The sequence below is a fragment of the Henckelia pumila genome, chromosome 4 (genome assembly GCF_033568475.1).
Source record: "Henckelia pumila isolate YLH828 chromosome 4, ASM3356847v2, whole genome shotgun sequence".
NCBI classification, from domain to species: domain Eukaryota; kingdom Viridiplantae; phylum Streptophyta; class Magnoliopsida; order Lamiales; family Gesneriaceae; genus Henckelia; species Henckelia pumila.
The window spans coordinates 114066688-114084018 of record NC_133123.1 but is presented as its reverse complement, the minus strand read 5'-3'; the positions used below and the strand labels follow the sequence as shown (position 1 = coordinate 114084018).

At 33.1% G+C, this 17331-nt stretch overlaps 2 protein-coding genes across 5 annotated transcripts; both read left to right on the top strand.

Moving 5' to 3' along the window:
* Nucleotides 1-3644, top strand: LOC140863310 (UDP-arabinose 4-epimerase 1-like). 4 transcript variants are annotated; one of them, XM_073266648.1, is made up of 11 exons: nt 1-18; nt 381-433; nt 844-956; nt 1182-1295; nt 1375-1482; nt 1603-1694; nt 1785-1926; nt 2043-2137; nt 2308-2437; nt 2562-2706; nt 3193-3644. In XM_073266648.1, the coding sequence occupies exons 3-11, from the start codon at nt 846-848 to the stop codon at nt 3429-3431; spliced, it is 1176 nt and encodes a 391-aa protein (XP_073122749.1). In that variant the 5' UTR covers nt 1-18; nt 381-433; nt 844-845; the 3' UTR covers nt 3432-3644. The 4 variants fall into 4 exon arrangements, with proteins under 4 accessions (XP_073122749.1, XP_073122747.1, XP_073122748.1 ...); XM_073266646.1 differs by lacking the exon at nt 1-18 and adding an exon at nt 31-242; XM_073266647.1 differs by lacking the exon at nt 1-18 and adding an exon at nt 125-157.
* Nucleotides 3645-11751: 8107 nt separating this feature from the next.
* On the top strand, nt 11752-15760 carry LOC140864470 (uncharacterized oxidoreductase At1g06690, chloroplastic). The gene is made up of 10 exons (XM_073268669.1): nt 11752-12221; nt 12668-12759; nt 12850-12890; nt 12988-13152; nt 13248-13270; nt 13385-13456; nt 13863-14030; nt 14786-14868; nt 14950-15012; nt 15413-15760. Exons 1-10 carry the CDS (start codon nt 12008-12010, stop codon nt 15596-15598), a joined length of 1107 nt encoding a protein of 368 aa, XP_073124770.1. The 5' UTR covers nt 11752-12007; the 3' UTR covers nt 15599-15760.
* The last annotated feature ends 1571 nt before the right edge of the window (nt 15761-17331 follow it).

The following is a 17331-nucleotide window of genomic DNA, read 5'->3' as shown; positions in this document are numbered from 1 at the left end:
CAAATTAAGTTTGATAACGTTGGGATTTTCATAATCTCTCTCATTCTACTTTAATTTATTGTCCTCTTTCCCTTCTTTTTTTCTCACTGTATTTATATCCCATCAAGAGACAACTCACCATTTGTTATCATTAATTGATTGCAATTGTCTTTTTTTGGTGAGACCTATTTATTCTTGCGTATATTTTGTTATTCTCCGAGTAATTTCACGTAAAGTGGATGACAAAAGTTGAATAATTCTTGGTATGATTGCAAAATATATATGCTTCATAAAAATTTACGGGGGTGGCAAAGTTCAGCTTTTGATTGGGATTATATTCTCTGGTTTATCGTGTAACGATTATAGAAGACCATGCATGTGATCTTTGTTTCTTGTTTCAGGAACGGACCCAAAATTCGAGGGCGATTTGGTGTGTTTTGATGAACAGAACCAGGTGCGGGTTTTTTTTTTTAGTTTGCGTTTGATTTGTTTCATGATTAGATTGATATGAAATGAAATGGGAAGAATTTGCGTGATCTTGTTTTATTTGACAAAATATATGAATCCTTGATGCAAAAAAGATGGAGAGTACTGGAAGATATATGTTAATTTCTTGATGAATGAAAACAAATTCACGTTCTTTCTATTTGAGAGGGGGTAATTGATGGCAATTAACATGGCAGATTTGTGTACGATAGGCATAGACTCAAGATTTCCTTGGCGGTTTAGTATGAAATCAATCGTAAAATTCGAGAATTCTTGCATCTGAGTTGCATGATGAGATATAATTTGTGCAAAAAACTCATGTCTAATTCGAAAGCTTGTCTTGTTTTAATCCGGATCATCTTAAATTTGCTGTTCCAGGGATGGATAACAAGCCAAGGAGCAAACTCGCGAAGAAAATATTGGTTGTTGGCATCACTGTCCTTGTTCTTTTTGCGCTTAGGCGATTGCTTGCTACTAGCACCTCTGTTAAGGTGATTCATGATTCTGTTTCTTAGTTGTTTATATTTGTAATGATAACGATAAATTTTAAGTAATTTGGAATCATCCCCTCTTGCAAATTCCCAGATTTACCATGCGACTAGCTGTTTACACGACTCAGATATATTTGAGTATTGAACTATTTATATTTATATATATGTTGTCTTAAATCGAATCTCATTTGTGCGTTTTCGTGTCTGTTTTTTTTTTTTTTTCAGTTTTCTCAGCATGAAGATGGCGTGACACACGTCTTGGTGACCGGGGGCGCAGGATATATAGGTTCTCATGCTGTTCTTCGACTTCTTAAGGATTCATATCGTGTAACCATTGTGGTATGTGGCACTGTTTTCATGTCTGATAAGTGGAAGTTTCCATATCCTTGAAAGGGATTTTGTGTGAAAATTTTGACAGGATAACCTTTCTCGCGGAAACATAGGCGCTGTCAAAATTCTCCAACAACTTTATCCTGAACCGGGGCGACTTCAGTTTATCTATGCTGATCTAGGAGATGCACCTAGTGTATCCTTGTTATTAATTTTCTGGAGTTTTACTTCTACAGACAAGTTATCACCTCGGCTTATCTCTTTCCCTCGTTTGGTTCTTTGTTCTCGTGTTTTTCTTAAGCTGTATATAAACCAGGTAAAAAAAATATTTTCGGAGAATGCGTTTGATGCTGTTATGCATTTTGCTGCTGTTGCATATGTTGGTGAAAGTACAGTCGAACCGCTAAGGTCGTCAGTAGTTTTTTTTTTCTGTCATTCAACACAAAGGAAAAAAGAGGATTCTCCATAAAAATATGTTTTCTTATGTATATTATGCAGGTATTACCATAATATTACGTCGAATACACTATTGATACTCGAGGCAATGGCAGCTCATGGCATAAAAACTTTGATATATTCGAGTACTTGTGCGACGTATGGAGAGCCAGACAAGATGCCAATCACAGAAACCACACCTCAAGTGAGTCACCAGTATGATGTCAGCTTGTTTTCTATAGTATCTTTTCGAGAAAGACTAGGAATTCCCAAAGTTGGCGAGGCTCGAATGGCTGATGTTAGCTATTCTCGAATGTTCAGGTACCAATCAACCCATATGGGAAAGCAAAGAAAATGGCAGAAGATATCATACTAGATTTCTCCAAGACTTCAAATATGGCTGTAATGATGTTAAGGCATGTACTTCTCTTCTTCTCACTATGGATCATTGGAAAAAAAACATAGAAATGAGTGTTTATTGCAAAAATCTGGGAAATAGCACTGAACTCTGCTCCAAAATGGCACCATGTACAAACTATTTTTCGTCGTGTGCAAACATATGTTTCACATTGCAAGATTTTGTCAGGTACTTTAATGTGATTGGATCGGACCCTGAAGGCAGGCTTGGAGAAGCTCCCCGGCCCGAACTGCGAGAACAAGGGCGAATATCAGGTGCTTGTTTTGATGCAGCTAGAGGGATAATTCCAGGTCTAAAGGTACTCTGTTTTTTTAATGTTCTACTTGTTGGTTGAGCTTGGATATTTTGATCACAAATTTCCTAGTGAACATTTCATGAACTGGAATATTACCTTATAAACAACTTTGTACTAATGGTGACAGATAAGAGGAATTGATTATAGCACTCCTGATGGAACTTGTGTGAGAGACTACATCGATGTCACGGATTTGATAGACGCGCACGTGAAAGCTTTAGCTCATGCAAAACCTGGGAAAGTCGGTATCTACAACGTTGGCACAGGAAAAGGTTAATAATCTCATCTTAGTTCTAACTAGTTTAAGAAAGCCATCTTAAACCGATGAAGTGAAAGGCCACCATCTAGTCTTCGTTGGGGTGCAATAATTGTGTCTGCTAATTAGAGCGATCGAAACATAGCGCTTGAGATATTGTGCGGTTTAAAAGATTTGAGTTGCACCATCACCATCAGCTATAGTTTTTTATCAAACGGCAAACGCTCAGTCCTAAAGTCTTCATCCATACACATTATCCACTGGATTAAGGTGCATGTACCGAGTACTTATACATAAGTGGTCCTCCGAGGGTGTTGGTTTTTGAAGAGATGGACAAAATTATGATCTCATAGTAGTTCTACCGAGCTTTGTATTGGACTTATGGCGGGCCAAATATATTCCAATACCTATCTAAAGACAAGATTCAACAACATTTGCAAAAATTTAGCTGGTATTCTTCCTTGTCATATCATATTGTTTACTATGATCATCTCGGTTACAGGTAGCTCGGTTAAAGAATTCGTGGAGGCGTGCAAGAAGGCGACCGGTGTGGACATCAAGGTGGAATATCTTAGCCGACGCCCAGGTGATTACGCGGAAGTTTACAGCGACCCCTCGAAGATTAATAATGAACTAAGCTGGACAGCCAAATACACAAATCTTGAACAGAGTTTGGCTGTGGCCTGGAGATGGCAGAAGACACACAAAAATGGTTATGATAACAACTTTGGTAGATTGTGAGGTCTCTTGGATAAAAAGTATGGGATTTTTGTTATGGAAACCATACTTTAGAATAGATTTATTCTGATTCGAACGAAGAATTAGACATACGAACAGTTTTAGATATCGCATGGTTCGTGTGTTAGGATAGATATATAATTAGAATGATAAAATATTGAAACATACGGATAATTAATGTAAATGACAAAATATTGTTGTTTGGTATGATTTAAATTGAAGGATAAAATTTATGGTTTCTAATATAATTAAAAAAATACCCTTAATTTATCTGATTGATGAAACATATCGAGGATTGATAAAGATAAGAATAGGGGGGGAAAAAGTAAAGTTAAATAGGTGGATCAAGAATTAATGAAAAAAATATTTTCTAAATAAATAGTCAAATAAATGCTATTTATTTTATATTAATCTAAATGATTCTTTTTATTCAAATATATTATAGATTTTTAGTAGTAATATTTTTAAATCGAGTGTGAGCAAAATAATTGAAAGATTTTTATATTTATTATATTTTTTAAAGATGCTACTGTATCCATATTTATTGCTTCTTCACCTGACCGTTGAAATTAGGATTTCAAATCTTATTATCATTACTGTTGAATATTTCATTTATGCTTCATAAATGTTTATCGAACAAAAAATTTAAGACAAATTGCGAGGCGAGTCAACTATATGCATTAATACCATAAAACAAGGATGACTATGATAATTTTTTATTCTTTTATTGTTAATTTGAAATCACATATCAAATCTTAAATTCATATCTTCCTTATTAAAAAATTATTTATATAAAATAGAATGGATTTCAATAATACTATGAACTTGGAATACATCTTAATCTATAATCTATAATCTATAATCTATATCTATAACCTATAACCTCTATAAATATATGGGTTTGAATTGTGATTTGTCCTAATTAACCTCTTTCTCTTCATTAATTATTTTCCAATAATCGTCCACACCATCTCTCATTATTAAACCATACCATCATTAATTATGCTTTGTTCACTACTATGTCACCATCATTAATTATGCTTTATTGACTACTATTTCTTTGTCTACGATTCTCTCCCACGGATGTCTCTTCTATTGCCCCTATTCTACCGTCACTTCATCGTTTCTTCTTCTTTTTCACTTTTCTTCCTTTTCCAAGCATACAATCCAAATTCTGCATATAATAAAAACAACTCAATTAAAAGACATTTCAATTTTATATAGTATTTATATTTACAAAAAAAATAAATTAATTAAATATATATATATATATAAATTAAATGTTATAGACAAAAAAACAACCAATGAACTGATAAAAAAAAATAACTCAAATTTTCACATAATAAGTACCGCATAAACTAACATCGAATAGTTATTACGTTTATTTATTAAATAAGCAAAACATTGTATTAACTAATTTCAAGTATGTAATGTAATTTAATTTAATTAAATTTAATGTAATAAAAAATGAAGCCCATAAATTAACAAGTCAATATATAGATATGTATTATGTCAGTATATAATTTACAAATTATTAATTAAATGCATAGTCTCTAGCAAATACTAAATACAAGATAAACATTAGTTACTGATCCCATTTAATTTAAAGATATTGATTCAAAAATTATCCATTGTGCTCCAACTTTTAGTTTTTTTAATACAAAACGCGGCGCATATATTAACATGCATTACATATATATAATATATATATATATATATATATATATATATAATATATTTGTGTATATATATATATAGTACAAGATTCAATGCGTAAATTAAGTGTCATTTGACAAATATTAATTAAATACGTTAAAAACATTAGTTAATGATCCCTTTTAAAGCTTTTTACTCAAATATTATCTGTTCTGCCCAACTTTTCGTTTACCAATCATAAAAATAATGATACAAATATATATACTTCTATAAATATTGTATCAAACGTCATATTCCATTCAGACATTCACCACATTCTTCGCATTCGTAATTTAAATTATTAAGTGTTGGAAAAATGGAAATCACACCAATTGGAGATCTGCATGAACAAAAAAAAGGCATCGTCTCGCCGTCAAAAGTTTCGTTCTTCAACAGGGAGAAACAAACAAGACAATGAGAAAGCTGATTTTCATCAACGAGCATGTACGTACGTAGCCGTTTGTATTTGTTATACTACTACAACGTCCTCCTTTATTTTTCATAATTTATCATTAATGTAAATTGAAAAAAATTATTGATATCGTTGTCGTTTTTATTTCTTGTGCAATCATATATTAATTTTTAAAATTTTCTTCACAATTATACAGAAAACACGTAACACTTCTGGTTAACTAGCTCATATTCAACACAATAAATGGACAAAAATTAATTATCAATGATAATCTCTGTTAGTATATTTTCCAATTAAAATATTAATATTTTGAATTAATGTTATCTTTTTTATTTATTTGAATTTGAATGTATTATTTTACTACATTGAAATAGAAAAAAAATAAATAAATTAACGTATTATTGATTAACCAGTTATCTTTATAGATTATTTTATTATAATTATTTATTAGATTTTTTATGTATGATTATTAATTACAAAAAATACACCTTTTAATTTAAAAAATTTACAGATTTCTTCTAATAGATTGAATTCTATATTTTACAGATTAAAAAGTTTTCACCGTGATAAATATTATATATTGTACTGTCTTTTGGGTTTTATTTTTGGTTTCTTTAAATAATAATAATAATTATTATTATTATTTATTATTATTCAAATATACATATTAAATAATAATAATTATTATTATTATTATTATTATTTCTTATTCTTCAAATATACATATTGAATTTACGTTCGATTTATTGTTTTTAAATTTGAAATTTAAGGCTTACTCATTTATCTTTCTTCTACTTTATCTTATTTCATTTTGAGTTTTCATCAATATGTTCAGAATTAAACTAATCTTTCTTACTTTTTATTTGAAAAAAAACAGGGTACAATGATTTACGGATTGATTTTCGAAAATGTAAATGCAAATTTTCACAACTTATTGAGAACCAACAAGGCTTATATGATATACAAGGGTCATTTAAATATATAAGTCTGGTCTTGTTTTTAATTCAATAAAAGGGACTCTTGACTTTTTAATTCAGTCAAAGGGTCTCAATTAAGGGTAGTTTGGTCTTTTTTTTTTTTGAAAAAAAAAATTATGTCCAACACTCATTTTCCCTCCTCTCTCCTCTCCAGGATTCGAACCAGACTCTCCTCTCTCCTCCTGGACTCTAACCACTAGACCACCAATATTTTTAATAATAATACTACACAATAAAATATATATACAATGTTTTGGGTTGACCCAAACCTGGTCGACCAAGCTGTCAAAGCGGTCGACCAAGTCCAAGCCTTGGTCGACCGCTTTCCCAAGGCGATCGACCGCTTGGGCAGGGAAGGCAGTCGACCGAGCCCAAGCCTTGGTCAACCGCTTTCCCAAGGCGGTCGACCGCTTGGTGAATAAAAAAAAAAAGAAGAAGAGGGAAAATGAGGAAGGAGAGTGAGAAAAGAAGACAGAAAAAAAAAACAACACAGAGACGTGAAAGATGAGAAGGAGGAGAGAGAAAACACTTAAAGAGACGTGAAAGAAGAGGAGGAGGGGAGAGAAAACACTTAAAGCAGGGGCAATATAGTCTTTTTGATCTGAGGTCTATCTATTGAATTAAAAACAAGACCAGGTCCATATCCCCAAATCTTCCTGATATACAACCCTGTCATCAAATTCATAGAACCCAAATATGCAAATGTCAACCCCAAGTACGAGTTGTATTTGGAAAAGAGTACCACAGTTACAGAGCTATCTCAGTTGCTAAAGTTGCCACAGCTAACATTTGAATTCAAGGAATTTGATGCGATCCCAGCCAATCTTCTAAATGGAAAAAAAGATCTGCGTAAGTTGTCTCACCACACATAAATCATTTTTTCCCATTTAAAAATAGTTGTAATATGTATATTAACCGCAACAAAACAACGAAATGTGTGTAGATGTGATTGGTATTTTAAACAAAGTCATGACATTGAGCAATTTCAACAGACCAGATAAAACAAAAGGTCAAAGGAGACAGGTTATGCTTCTCAACACAAGATAAAATTAAACTACAAAATGTCATATAGAATTTTTTTATAAACATCTAACAAATAAATACTTTTGTTTAGAATAGAAAATATTTCTATCACTATGTGGGATGACTTGGCAATACACGAAGGACAATTGATGAAGTGCCTTGAGTCAAAACATCCAATTGTGGCATTTTGCAATCTAAACATCCAAACTTTCATAAGTATGTTGGAATACAAAATCTTCTTTTCTTCTTTCATCAATATTATTTAACCAAAATTACTTATGTTTGGAATTGGTTTGAACAATGAATCTGATACACCACAGTTACAGACAAAACTGACAACTGCAATCTTTCTTAACCCACTATGCGATACAACTAATGGAATACAAACATGGTATATAGTTCTATATCTTTTCTTTATATATACCTTCTATGAGTGAACTTTATTTTATAATAGAACAATACTACGAACTTATTAATTTCTTTAGAAATAAATTGCAATCATGCAACCGTTCTTTTATTTCATAACAAAAAAATGTCAAAAACCAAAACAAATCATTTAATTTATTCAAATAAATAACTAATTCAAAAATATTATTCAAAAAAATTTATTGGTTGGATGCAGATCAAAAACAAGAAAAGTTAAATGAGCTTTGGATTACAAAGAAAATAAAAGAATCAAAACAAGTGACACTAGATGATGTGACAAACAAACGAGCTACGTTGACAGAGGTATTTTATTTACTATTTCTTAATATCAATAGTATTGGTTACTAAAATAAATGATACAAAAAAACTACAAAATTAGTTCTCCAATGCATATATTTATATTTTACCTACTAGCAAAGTTCAGACTAAACGCCCATGATAAATTATTCTTGTTTGTGCTTAGAACAACTATTACTTGATACAAAGCAAGATCAAAGATATTGAGAACAAAGATAGTCCATGGTACGAAGCATGTGACTATTGCCTCCAAGCAACTAAAAAGAAAGATAACAACGCAAATTGCCCAGATTGCATCAAATACTAAAATACGATTATACCAAGGTATACGGAAAAAAAACCATGGCCATGTCAAATTTTAAATCAATTAACTAGAATTGTCAACTTTACTTCTTGTCTTACAGGTACAGAATAACAATCATAATTGAAGACGAGAATGAGACAGCAAGAATAACATTGTTTGGGAAAGATGCAGCAACTTTTGTAGGATGCTCTGTTGAAGATTTCATTGGACTTGAAGACAAAGTATAAATAAAATAAAATAAACAAGAGTTTTTCCAACTAACTAAATAACATAACGTAAAATATCATCTAATATTAAAATTTCAATGCAGAATTTACCAAACAACAGATATAAAGAGTTTCTAAATAAACAAAGCTCTAAGCTCCACACATTCTTGTTCAAGTTGGATAACTTGGTGGAAAACGGGAGGGTGTATTAAATATTGTGGCAGAAGCTGTTGATATGCCTGAAGAATCTACGACTGCAAACGTTAATATCAAGAAAAAGAGAAATCAAAAGATTCTCAAGCAACCTACACAAAGAGCTAATGCACAAAAGAAAAAAAAAGCACTTGAATCGAACGTCAAGAAAAACAAGAAGATCCATGATGACAAAAATGAAATAGAGATCAAAGATGAAGAAACAATTGCTGCTTTTAACAAAAGAGCTAAAAAATCAAAATTCAAAATACAAAAGAATCTCTGGAGCTCTTCTTAAAATAAAAGAAGAGAAAATGTGGTCTATTAATTTAAAACCAAATAATTAGTTACTTGTCCATTAAACATTATTGCTATTATTGCAATTACAAAAATTATTACGACAATTTTATTATTATTATTATTATTATTATTATTATTATTATTATTATTATTATTATTACGGAAATTAAAATCAAAAATTCCGGATCATTATACTTACACACGTGCAACGCACGTGCATTTGTCTAGTTAGATCAAATGTATTTGACGTTTATGGTTTTAATTGTCTAAACAAACAAAAATACATTTGTATATATTTGAAATCAATGGATTTGAAATCCTTTCATCTAAACACATACATAAATAATCTACCTTTTATTATTTAGCACAAGGAAATCAAATTTTCTCGAATCAAATCACATTAAATAATTTTGGCTTAAAATTATCAACTACTCGGCATACGATATAAAGGTTGATATATACATCGAGAAGTTCCAGGGTCATCCTCGGACTCTGGCTGGGAAGGTAGAGCTCAAGAGGGATCGGGTGGAAGATGGACTGGGGTAGGAAGAGTGTATGTCCACGTCAGTTGTCAAGAGTATCCGAAAGGACATGGTGGAATGATACTGCCCAAGTGAAAAAAAGGTTGCTGTCAGGAAGGGATGCCTTGGCATCCCATGCACTTCCAACACATTGAAGTATTATCTTTCTAGACAAGACATATATACTAAGTCAACTAATATTGGTCCATGTCCACCGATAATCAAGGGACACGATCCCTCCCATGTTTTCAAGTCGTGGCCAGATTATAACGTAGTCTATGTCCCTACTTCATGGCCATTACCCGAGAATCCCGGAATGGATACCAACTTGGTGTCCTATAAATACACCCAACATAGGTAAAATTAGGGGAACATCAGTTCATATATTCTCTCCAAAACTTTATACAATTATTTTCCTAAGTATTTTTCTTTCCTTAGCGTGAATATTTAAATGATTTGAGTGTCGGAGTGGACAGACAGAAAATCTTTCCGACGCTCTACTATTTCTTGTTTGAGTGTGTGAGAATCATCCAACTTGGGCTCACCCTACCCTATCAAAATTACCTAGGTCCTACCCAGTAAAAGGTATCCGGACTCACCCTATCCTGTCAAAGGTACCCGGGGCCTACCCTGTCAAAGGTATCCGAACTTATCCTACCTTGTCAAGGATACCCGAGCCTTACTCAGTCAAAGGTACCCGGACTCATCCTACCCTATCAAGGGTACCCAAGCTAATTCTACCATGTCAAGAGTACTCATACTCACCCTACCCGAGATACTTGTACAAAGTCAAGAGTCACATGGAAAGACACATTCTACCCGGGAGGTTGTCCACCTAGCTTACCCAATTTTCTCGGCTATCATCATTGGCGCCGTCTGTGAAAAATCAAATCTATATCCGTACATATGGTTTTCACTCGAAAAAATTGATTACACCCCCTCCCGAAGAGGGTACCGCTTCTGGATTTTCATGAGAATATTGGTTTTGGGACCAACACCAATGCAGAACTATATGCTATAGTCAGAGGGCTCAACATTTGTGTGGAGAACAACTTTTTTCCTTTTTGGCTAGAGGTGGATTCGATGGTGGCATTAAAACATTATTAAGGTAGATATCACTTACTAGGATCTATGTCCTTTGCTGGTTCAAATTCAGGTCATTTAGCATAATCACCATATTGTGAAATCACACATCTACAGGGAGGCTAATGTTATTGCTGATGAGTTAGCCAACTTGGGGATTCAACTTGGTTCGGCCATCATTCTTCTGGATCAGATTCAAGTCAGATTTAGGGGCATTTGCATATTAGATAGATATGATCTTCCTTATATTAGAACTGTTTCGAAAATTTTATAACTTGTATTTGATTTTTTGAGAGATCTTGGTCTAGTCACTTTCTCTTATATTTCCTTTTCTTTTGGAATATACGGGTAGGGGTCCGCCGCCTAACCCTCGTCACAACAGACGGCTTTTGAAAAAAAAAAATTTATATATATATAAACCTGTTGATATTTCACAAATTAATTACAAAATTTAATGAAAATAACAAAAAAATTAGAAAATGATGGTAAAGAAATAATATTAATAAAATACTAAAGTTGCAAACAAAAATGTTAAAACTAATGAAGGGATAATTTATACTTGAGATCAGCTTGAATTCGATCATTTGAACATAAATGAAATGTTTGTCCAGCCGGCTCAAGAGACTCGCGAATCAACTTGACATATTTGTATATATACTATATTCTTTAACAAATATGTGTTTTATAAAATTGTCTTAACTATGGATACAGATAGTCTTGATCGGTATCTGCAACATAGAATAATAATATTTTTAATGGACGAGATCGAGTTAGAATTCAGAATCATATCAACCACAAATAAAACCGACTTTTAGTGATCAGCATCTAAAAATCCAACCGTGAAATATTTTAATCAGCCTTCGTAAAACCCAAATTGATGTACGTATAATTGTATTTCTTTTTACAGGTCCTTGAGTAAAACAAATTTAGTCCCGAATATGGAGACCGATCACCAATGTATTTCTTAACTGATGATCTATTCCATTGTACTGAAAAAATTCATGCAATATATATATATATATATATATATATATATATATATATATACTTACTACCTACGTGTACAGAAGCAGCACCATATCTCCCTCCATCTACCGCAAACCTTATGACCCAATCTTCAAATTAATTCCTGTACGAGAAAGTATGTCTTTGCAATATTTAAGCAGTGCTTGCTTTCCTGCTTTTAGCCGGAGAAATGAGGTTCCTCCAGCCAGAGCCGCGGAAGGCGGCGTCGATGTAAAAGTTGCGGATGTGGAAAAGACAAGTTTGGGGGGTTCGGAGTTGAAGGTGAGCAAGCTTGGGATTGGGGCTTGGTCGTGGGGAGACACCAGTTATTGGAATACCTTTGATTGGGATGGTAACAATACTAATTGATATACACGCTCTCTTCTTCTATTTCTTTACTTCATTATTACATTATTAGCTTAGGCATTTGGAAATCAATTAGGAATCCTAAATAAAGAAAACCGTGATTCCCCCTTCTAATTGATATTTTTGTTTGAATTTTCCATGTATTGCGACCATAACATATACTCACAACTCATGGTGTGATCAGTGTTAAAATTCATTGCTGTTAAGCCCTTTACTTCGTCAAGGCTGTCATGTTACTAGTTTCTCTAAGTCTGTATCTAGAAGAATGATTTCTTCTTTTTTACACTGGAGATTACTTCCTTATAATTATTGTTTAATGGATTTCAATAGCAATATTGATCTTTATGCATTTCCCAATTCCATGTCGATGGTTGACAATAAATTTTGATTATTCATGCCTGTGATGTTCTTATGACTCTGTGGCAAAAATAGACAGGAAAATGAAAGATGCCAAAGCTGCTTTTGATGCCAGCCTCGACTATGGTATAACATTCATTGATACTGCTGAGGTTTATGGCTCAAGGGTATGAAATTTGTTTGCGTATAATTGCTGTTTTGTTCATCCATTGAGCATGGATAATCTCCACGATACACTTTATTTTTTGTGCTTGCAGATGGCATTGGGTGCAATAAATTCTGAAACACTGCTTGGTAGGTATGTTCTAACTGTTTCGTGAGTTGGTTTGAGATTTGAAAGTTGGCTGCTTTTTCTTTTGTTTCGGTTTGTGATTTTGTTTTCCACGTATGACAAGATTCATCAAGGAACGGAAAGCAAGAGAGCCTGATATGGAGGTTACGATTGCGACCAAATACGCGGCTTTGCCTTGGAGACTTGGTCGACAGAGTGTTATTTCCGCCTTGAAAGATTCTTTAAGTCGTCTCGGAATGTCTTCAGTTGACCTCTACCAGCTTCACTGGTTTTCAACTTTGCCTTCCAAATTCGAGTTTTCCCCCCCATGTCTTATGACATGTATTTATGCATATTGATCATTATGTGTTTACAAAATTTCAGGCCAGGAATATGGGGAAATGAAGGTGGTTAATAACTACACTATTCCTTACATTGAAGATTGATCTAGTCACTAAGTTTCAAAGTTATCCATATTCATTAAGCGAGCGGAGCTTAGAAAATTGGTATCCATTTTCCAGGTTATATTGATGGTCTGGCAGATGCAGTGGAGCAGGGTCTTGTGAAGGCTGTTGGTGTATCCAACTATAGTGGTACATTACTTGTGAAACCATAATAATATCAATCATGTCGAATCAGTATCTCCGATCTTGAGAAAAACCTCCTTATAATGCCTTTTCTATATCCTGTTTCGTTTATGTTCTTTTGTGTTTCCGCCAGGTTCAAATATAGCCGAGAATTGATCCACACCAGTGTTGACTCTTTTTTTAAGATTGTTTGTCTGGCCTCTAAACCACCCAAGATATGCCTTTATTCATGTTTGGATCTTGTTTGAGTTTTTCTTTTTAATAATCATGTTGTCTGTATCTCTCAGTAGAGTTTGCTGCTGTTTAGTAGATTATTCTGTAACCCTCGAGTTCTTGGATGAGTTCGCTACTTTATTTCTTTCACCTGGTTTATGAAATCTGATTACTTGAGCTCATTAGTCATTCTGGTCAGAGAAACGCCTCCGTGATGCCTATAATCAACTCAAAAAGAGAGGCATTCCTCTTGCTTCAAACCAAGTTAACTACAGTCTGATATACAGACTCCCAGAAGAAAATGGTGTTAAAGCTGCATGTGATGAACTTGGGATCACCTTGATTGCATATTCACCAATTGCGCAAGGTGCCGTATGGATCCCTTCTTCTCAAGTTTTTGCTGACAATGCATGATTTTCTAAACCTTTTGGAGATGCGAATTTTCAGTATTGGTAAATACGGAAATTCATATACGGTTCGATTAAATCCACGAACTTTTAGACTGTTCCATATCTAATCCCAGAATTCAAAGCCATGGAACCTGATGCATCTCTTTTCATCATCTGTCATTTACTTCTGGAATATCAGCCACTAGGTTGGGTGTTTATCTTTCTAATTGCCTATGGAGTAACTCATTTACAAGGCATAACTTGATTGATCTAACCATTCTAACTCTGACTTAGCCTAGATGATAGTTTGTTTGGTCATTGGTGAAAATCACCTTCCTTGCACATTTCGTACTTTCCGGTGGTTGTCTGTTACATGAAGGTGACCAATTCTTGCAAAAGCTGACTGAAAAGAAATGTAGTGAGCAAATCTTCAGGAATGTTTTTTGATGATGCAATATTGCCGATATTTTTATTGTAACGATCGAAGTCTTCTGGATCAAACACATTACTAAAAAAAGACCACCAGTTCGATCAACAAATATCTCTAAATGGTACACTCGCAAGACAACAGTTGTGAAAGTCATTCTTACGGAAATAGGCATTATGTTTCTTGCTCGCTCTTGTTCTTATTTTCGTTCATTACTCTTATTCTGCTAATTCTAATATTTTTTGCTCTCTGATTGTTACCTTAGCCTCAAAATTTTAAGATAATCTTGATATCTGGCAACTTCAGGTGCTCTAACAGGGAAGTATACTCCAAATAACATTCCATCTGGTCCCAGGGGACGGATTTACACCCGGGAATTTCTGACCAAAGTAAGCATTGTTAGTGTATGAAAATTAATTTTAAATCTAAATTTACGTCTAAATTTCTCATTATACATTGGTTATTTGCAGCTTCAACCTTTAATAACTCGAATAAAGGAGATTGGACAAAGTTATGGTAAAACTTCGACTCAGGTCCGTATTTGTGGCTTGATATCAGTCCCTTTACGGTCTTTTGATCTAGAATGAAAGATTCGTTCAAATACGCTTTCTATGGGCTACTTGTTCACTTAGAATTTGTGCAAAAAATTTTACTTCCATTGTTTTATGGTCAAAAAATTCTGCCCGGGAAGCTAAAAGAAGATAAACTTCCATCTCTTTATGATTAGCGGTCCACTGTTACATTATTGAGACAAATATCTTAAGGTCAATTTCATGTGTTTCATTTTCATGTTATGAACCTCCCATAGCCAAGTAGTTAAGAAATTTAATGTGACAGTGCACGAAAATGAATATATAGATATTCATATCAACTCGCTATCGTCATTTATTGTGTTTTGTACATCTCATTGATAACGATGTTCGTTTCATTCAGGTTGTCCTAAACTGGTTGATCAGCCAGGAAAATGTGGTTCCGATCCCGGGAGCCAGAAATGCCGAGCAGGCTAAAGAGTTTGCCGGTGCCTTGGGGTGGAGTCTTGATAAAGACGAGATGGAAGAGCTAAGATCCATGGCGTCGGAAATAAAACCGGTAATTGGATTCCCAGTTGAGAAGTTTTGAATATTGTTGTAGTCTGCGAAATGTAGTTGCTTAACTTCTTGTAAATGTTGTCGGTAAGTTGTAAATATTTGTTTCTGGTTGAGGAGAGTCTATTAAAGAAGTGTTTGCGATCACTAAAAAAAAGTGATTGTTAGCTTTTGGCTTAAAAAAAATCATTTTTGTGTGTTTATTAAACGTAGATTATGTGTTAGCTTATGCTTAACTTAATTGAAATCCAAAAGCTAGTCATGTGGTGATTATGATTCTCCGAAAGTGATTCTAATAAGAAAGTCATTGTTAAAATCACTTTAATCACTTATTTATCAAACACTACCCAACTTTGATTTTTAGATTTTCACATTTGTTTCTAAACACTACCAACTTTTGATTTTTCTTAATTTTTTTATAATCTATAAATTAATCACTTTTACAAAAGCACAATTTATTACAAACACTCCCTAAGCAAAAAAATTTAATTTGCTCACAGGAGGAAATACTCATCATTTGCATATTATATTTTTAGGTTTATATTTAATATAGTTTATATATTATGTGGATTGGATGTCACTGACTCACTTCGATATTTTTATTAAATTAATACTTATGAGTAGTAATTTAATTTTGACTATCCATGTCATTTAGGTTATGATAAAGAACACTTCGTAATTTTGATGTTGATTAACAGATCAATCGAGCAAGTTAAAACAAAACCAATAACAAAGTAAAGTCAGTTTTATATCAAGTTTTTAGATTGATCTGGACATGTTAAAACACTTAAGTATCTCTCATCTGACATACTCGATTGATCAGACAAGACAAGAGAGATCAGATCAAACACCAAACAAGATCAAATCTAAGCAGCAAGCTATTAGACTAAAAGATAAGGAAAGTTGTTGGAAATATAAACCTTAACCTCCGTACTCGACACTGATTCAAATGTTCCACTATATTTGGAAATGTACGAGGACACGTGACATCTCATGATTAAATATCGGAAGAAAAAGAGACAACATTATACCGACTACTTTTTTGAGCATTGAAGAAGAGCAACTATAAATAATTGATGATACTCCAAGATCAACAACTTTTGCTCTCACGATTTTGAACTTAAAGATTATCAAGCCTTCATAAGCTAATTTCACAAAGTCATACAAGTAGCACATCAAAGATCAAAACACAAAGTTCAAGCTTTTTGCTTATATCAGATCAATTGATTGAGATCACTTTGTGATATTTAGATCAGCTAGCTTGTTGAAGCATATCTTACTTTGAATTTAAATTGTAACTCAGTCAAGTAGTGATCTGAATTGAGAAGTTGATACTAGGAGTTCTTTTCAAAGGTTGATCGGATCGAATTTGTACAAGTCATTGCGTAAATCAAATTCTTCTAGTGAAATCCTTCTGAAAACAGAAGAAGGGAGACATAGAAGTTTTAGCTTCGAACTTCCATAAAAATCTCGTGTTCCTTATCTTTATTTACCGCTCTTACTTATTTCATCTGCCTTGCAAGAAAGATATATTCCGCCTGATCAGATCAATTCTTTCGAGCAAAATAATTTTAAGCAAAAATAAATTTAAGTTCGAGCTAATAAATCAGCACAAGTTTGCGAAAATATTTTTAAGTGTGTATTCATCATCCTCCCTCTACACACGCTCACGATCCTAACAAGTTATAAAATAAAGTAATAAAAAATTTATATTTTGATCGACAATTATGTTTTTAACTTACAAAATATTGACCAAGTCGAATCGAG

Coding starts and splice junctions, on each gene's coding strand:
- LOC140863310 (XM_073266648.1), top strand. CDS start 846: ATGGATAACAAGCCAAGGAGCAAACTCGCGAAGAAAATATTGGTTGTT. Junction 1,483..1,602: donor ATCTAGGAGATGCACCTAGT/GTATCCTTGTTA, acceptor TATATAAACCAG/GTAAAAAAAATATTTTCGGA. Junction 2,138..2,307: donor ATGGCTGTAATGATGTTAAG/GCATGTACTTCT, acceptor AGATTTTGTCAG/GTACTTTAATGTGATTGGAT.
- LOC140864470 (XM_073268669.1), top strand. CDS start 12,008: ATGTCTTTGCAATATTTAAGCAGTGCTTGCTTTCCTGCTTTTAGCCGG. Junction 13,153..13,247: donor GACCTCTACCAGCTTCACTG/GTTTTCAACTTT, acceptor ACAAAATTTCAG/GCCAGGAATATGGGGAAATG. Junction 13,457..13,862: donor TGGTGTATCCAACTATAGTG/GTACATTACTTG, acceptor CATTCTGGTCAG/AGAAACGCCTCCGTGATGCC.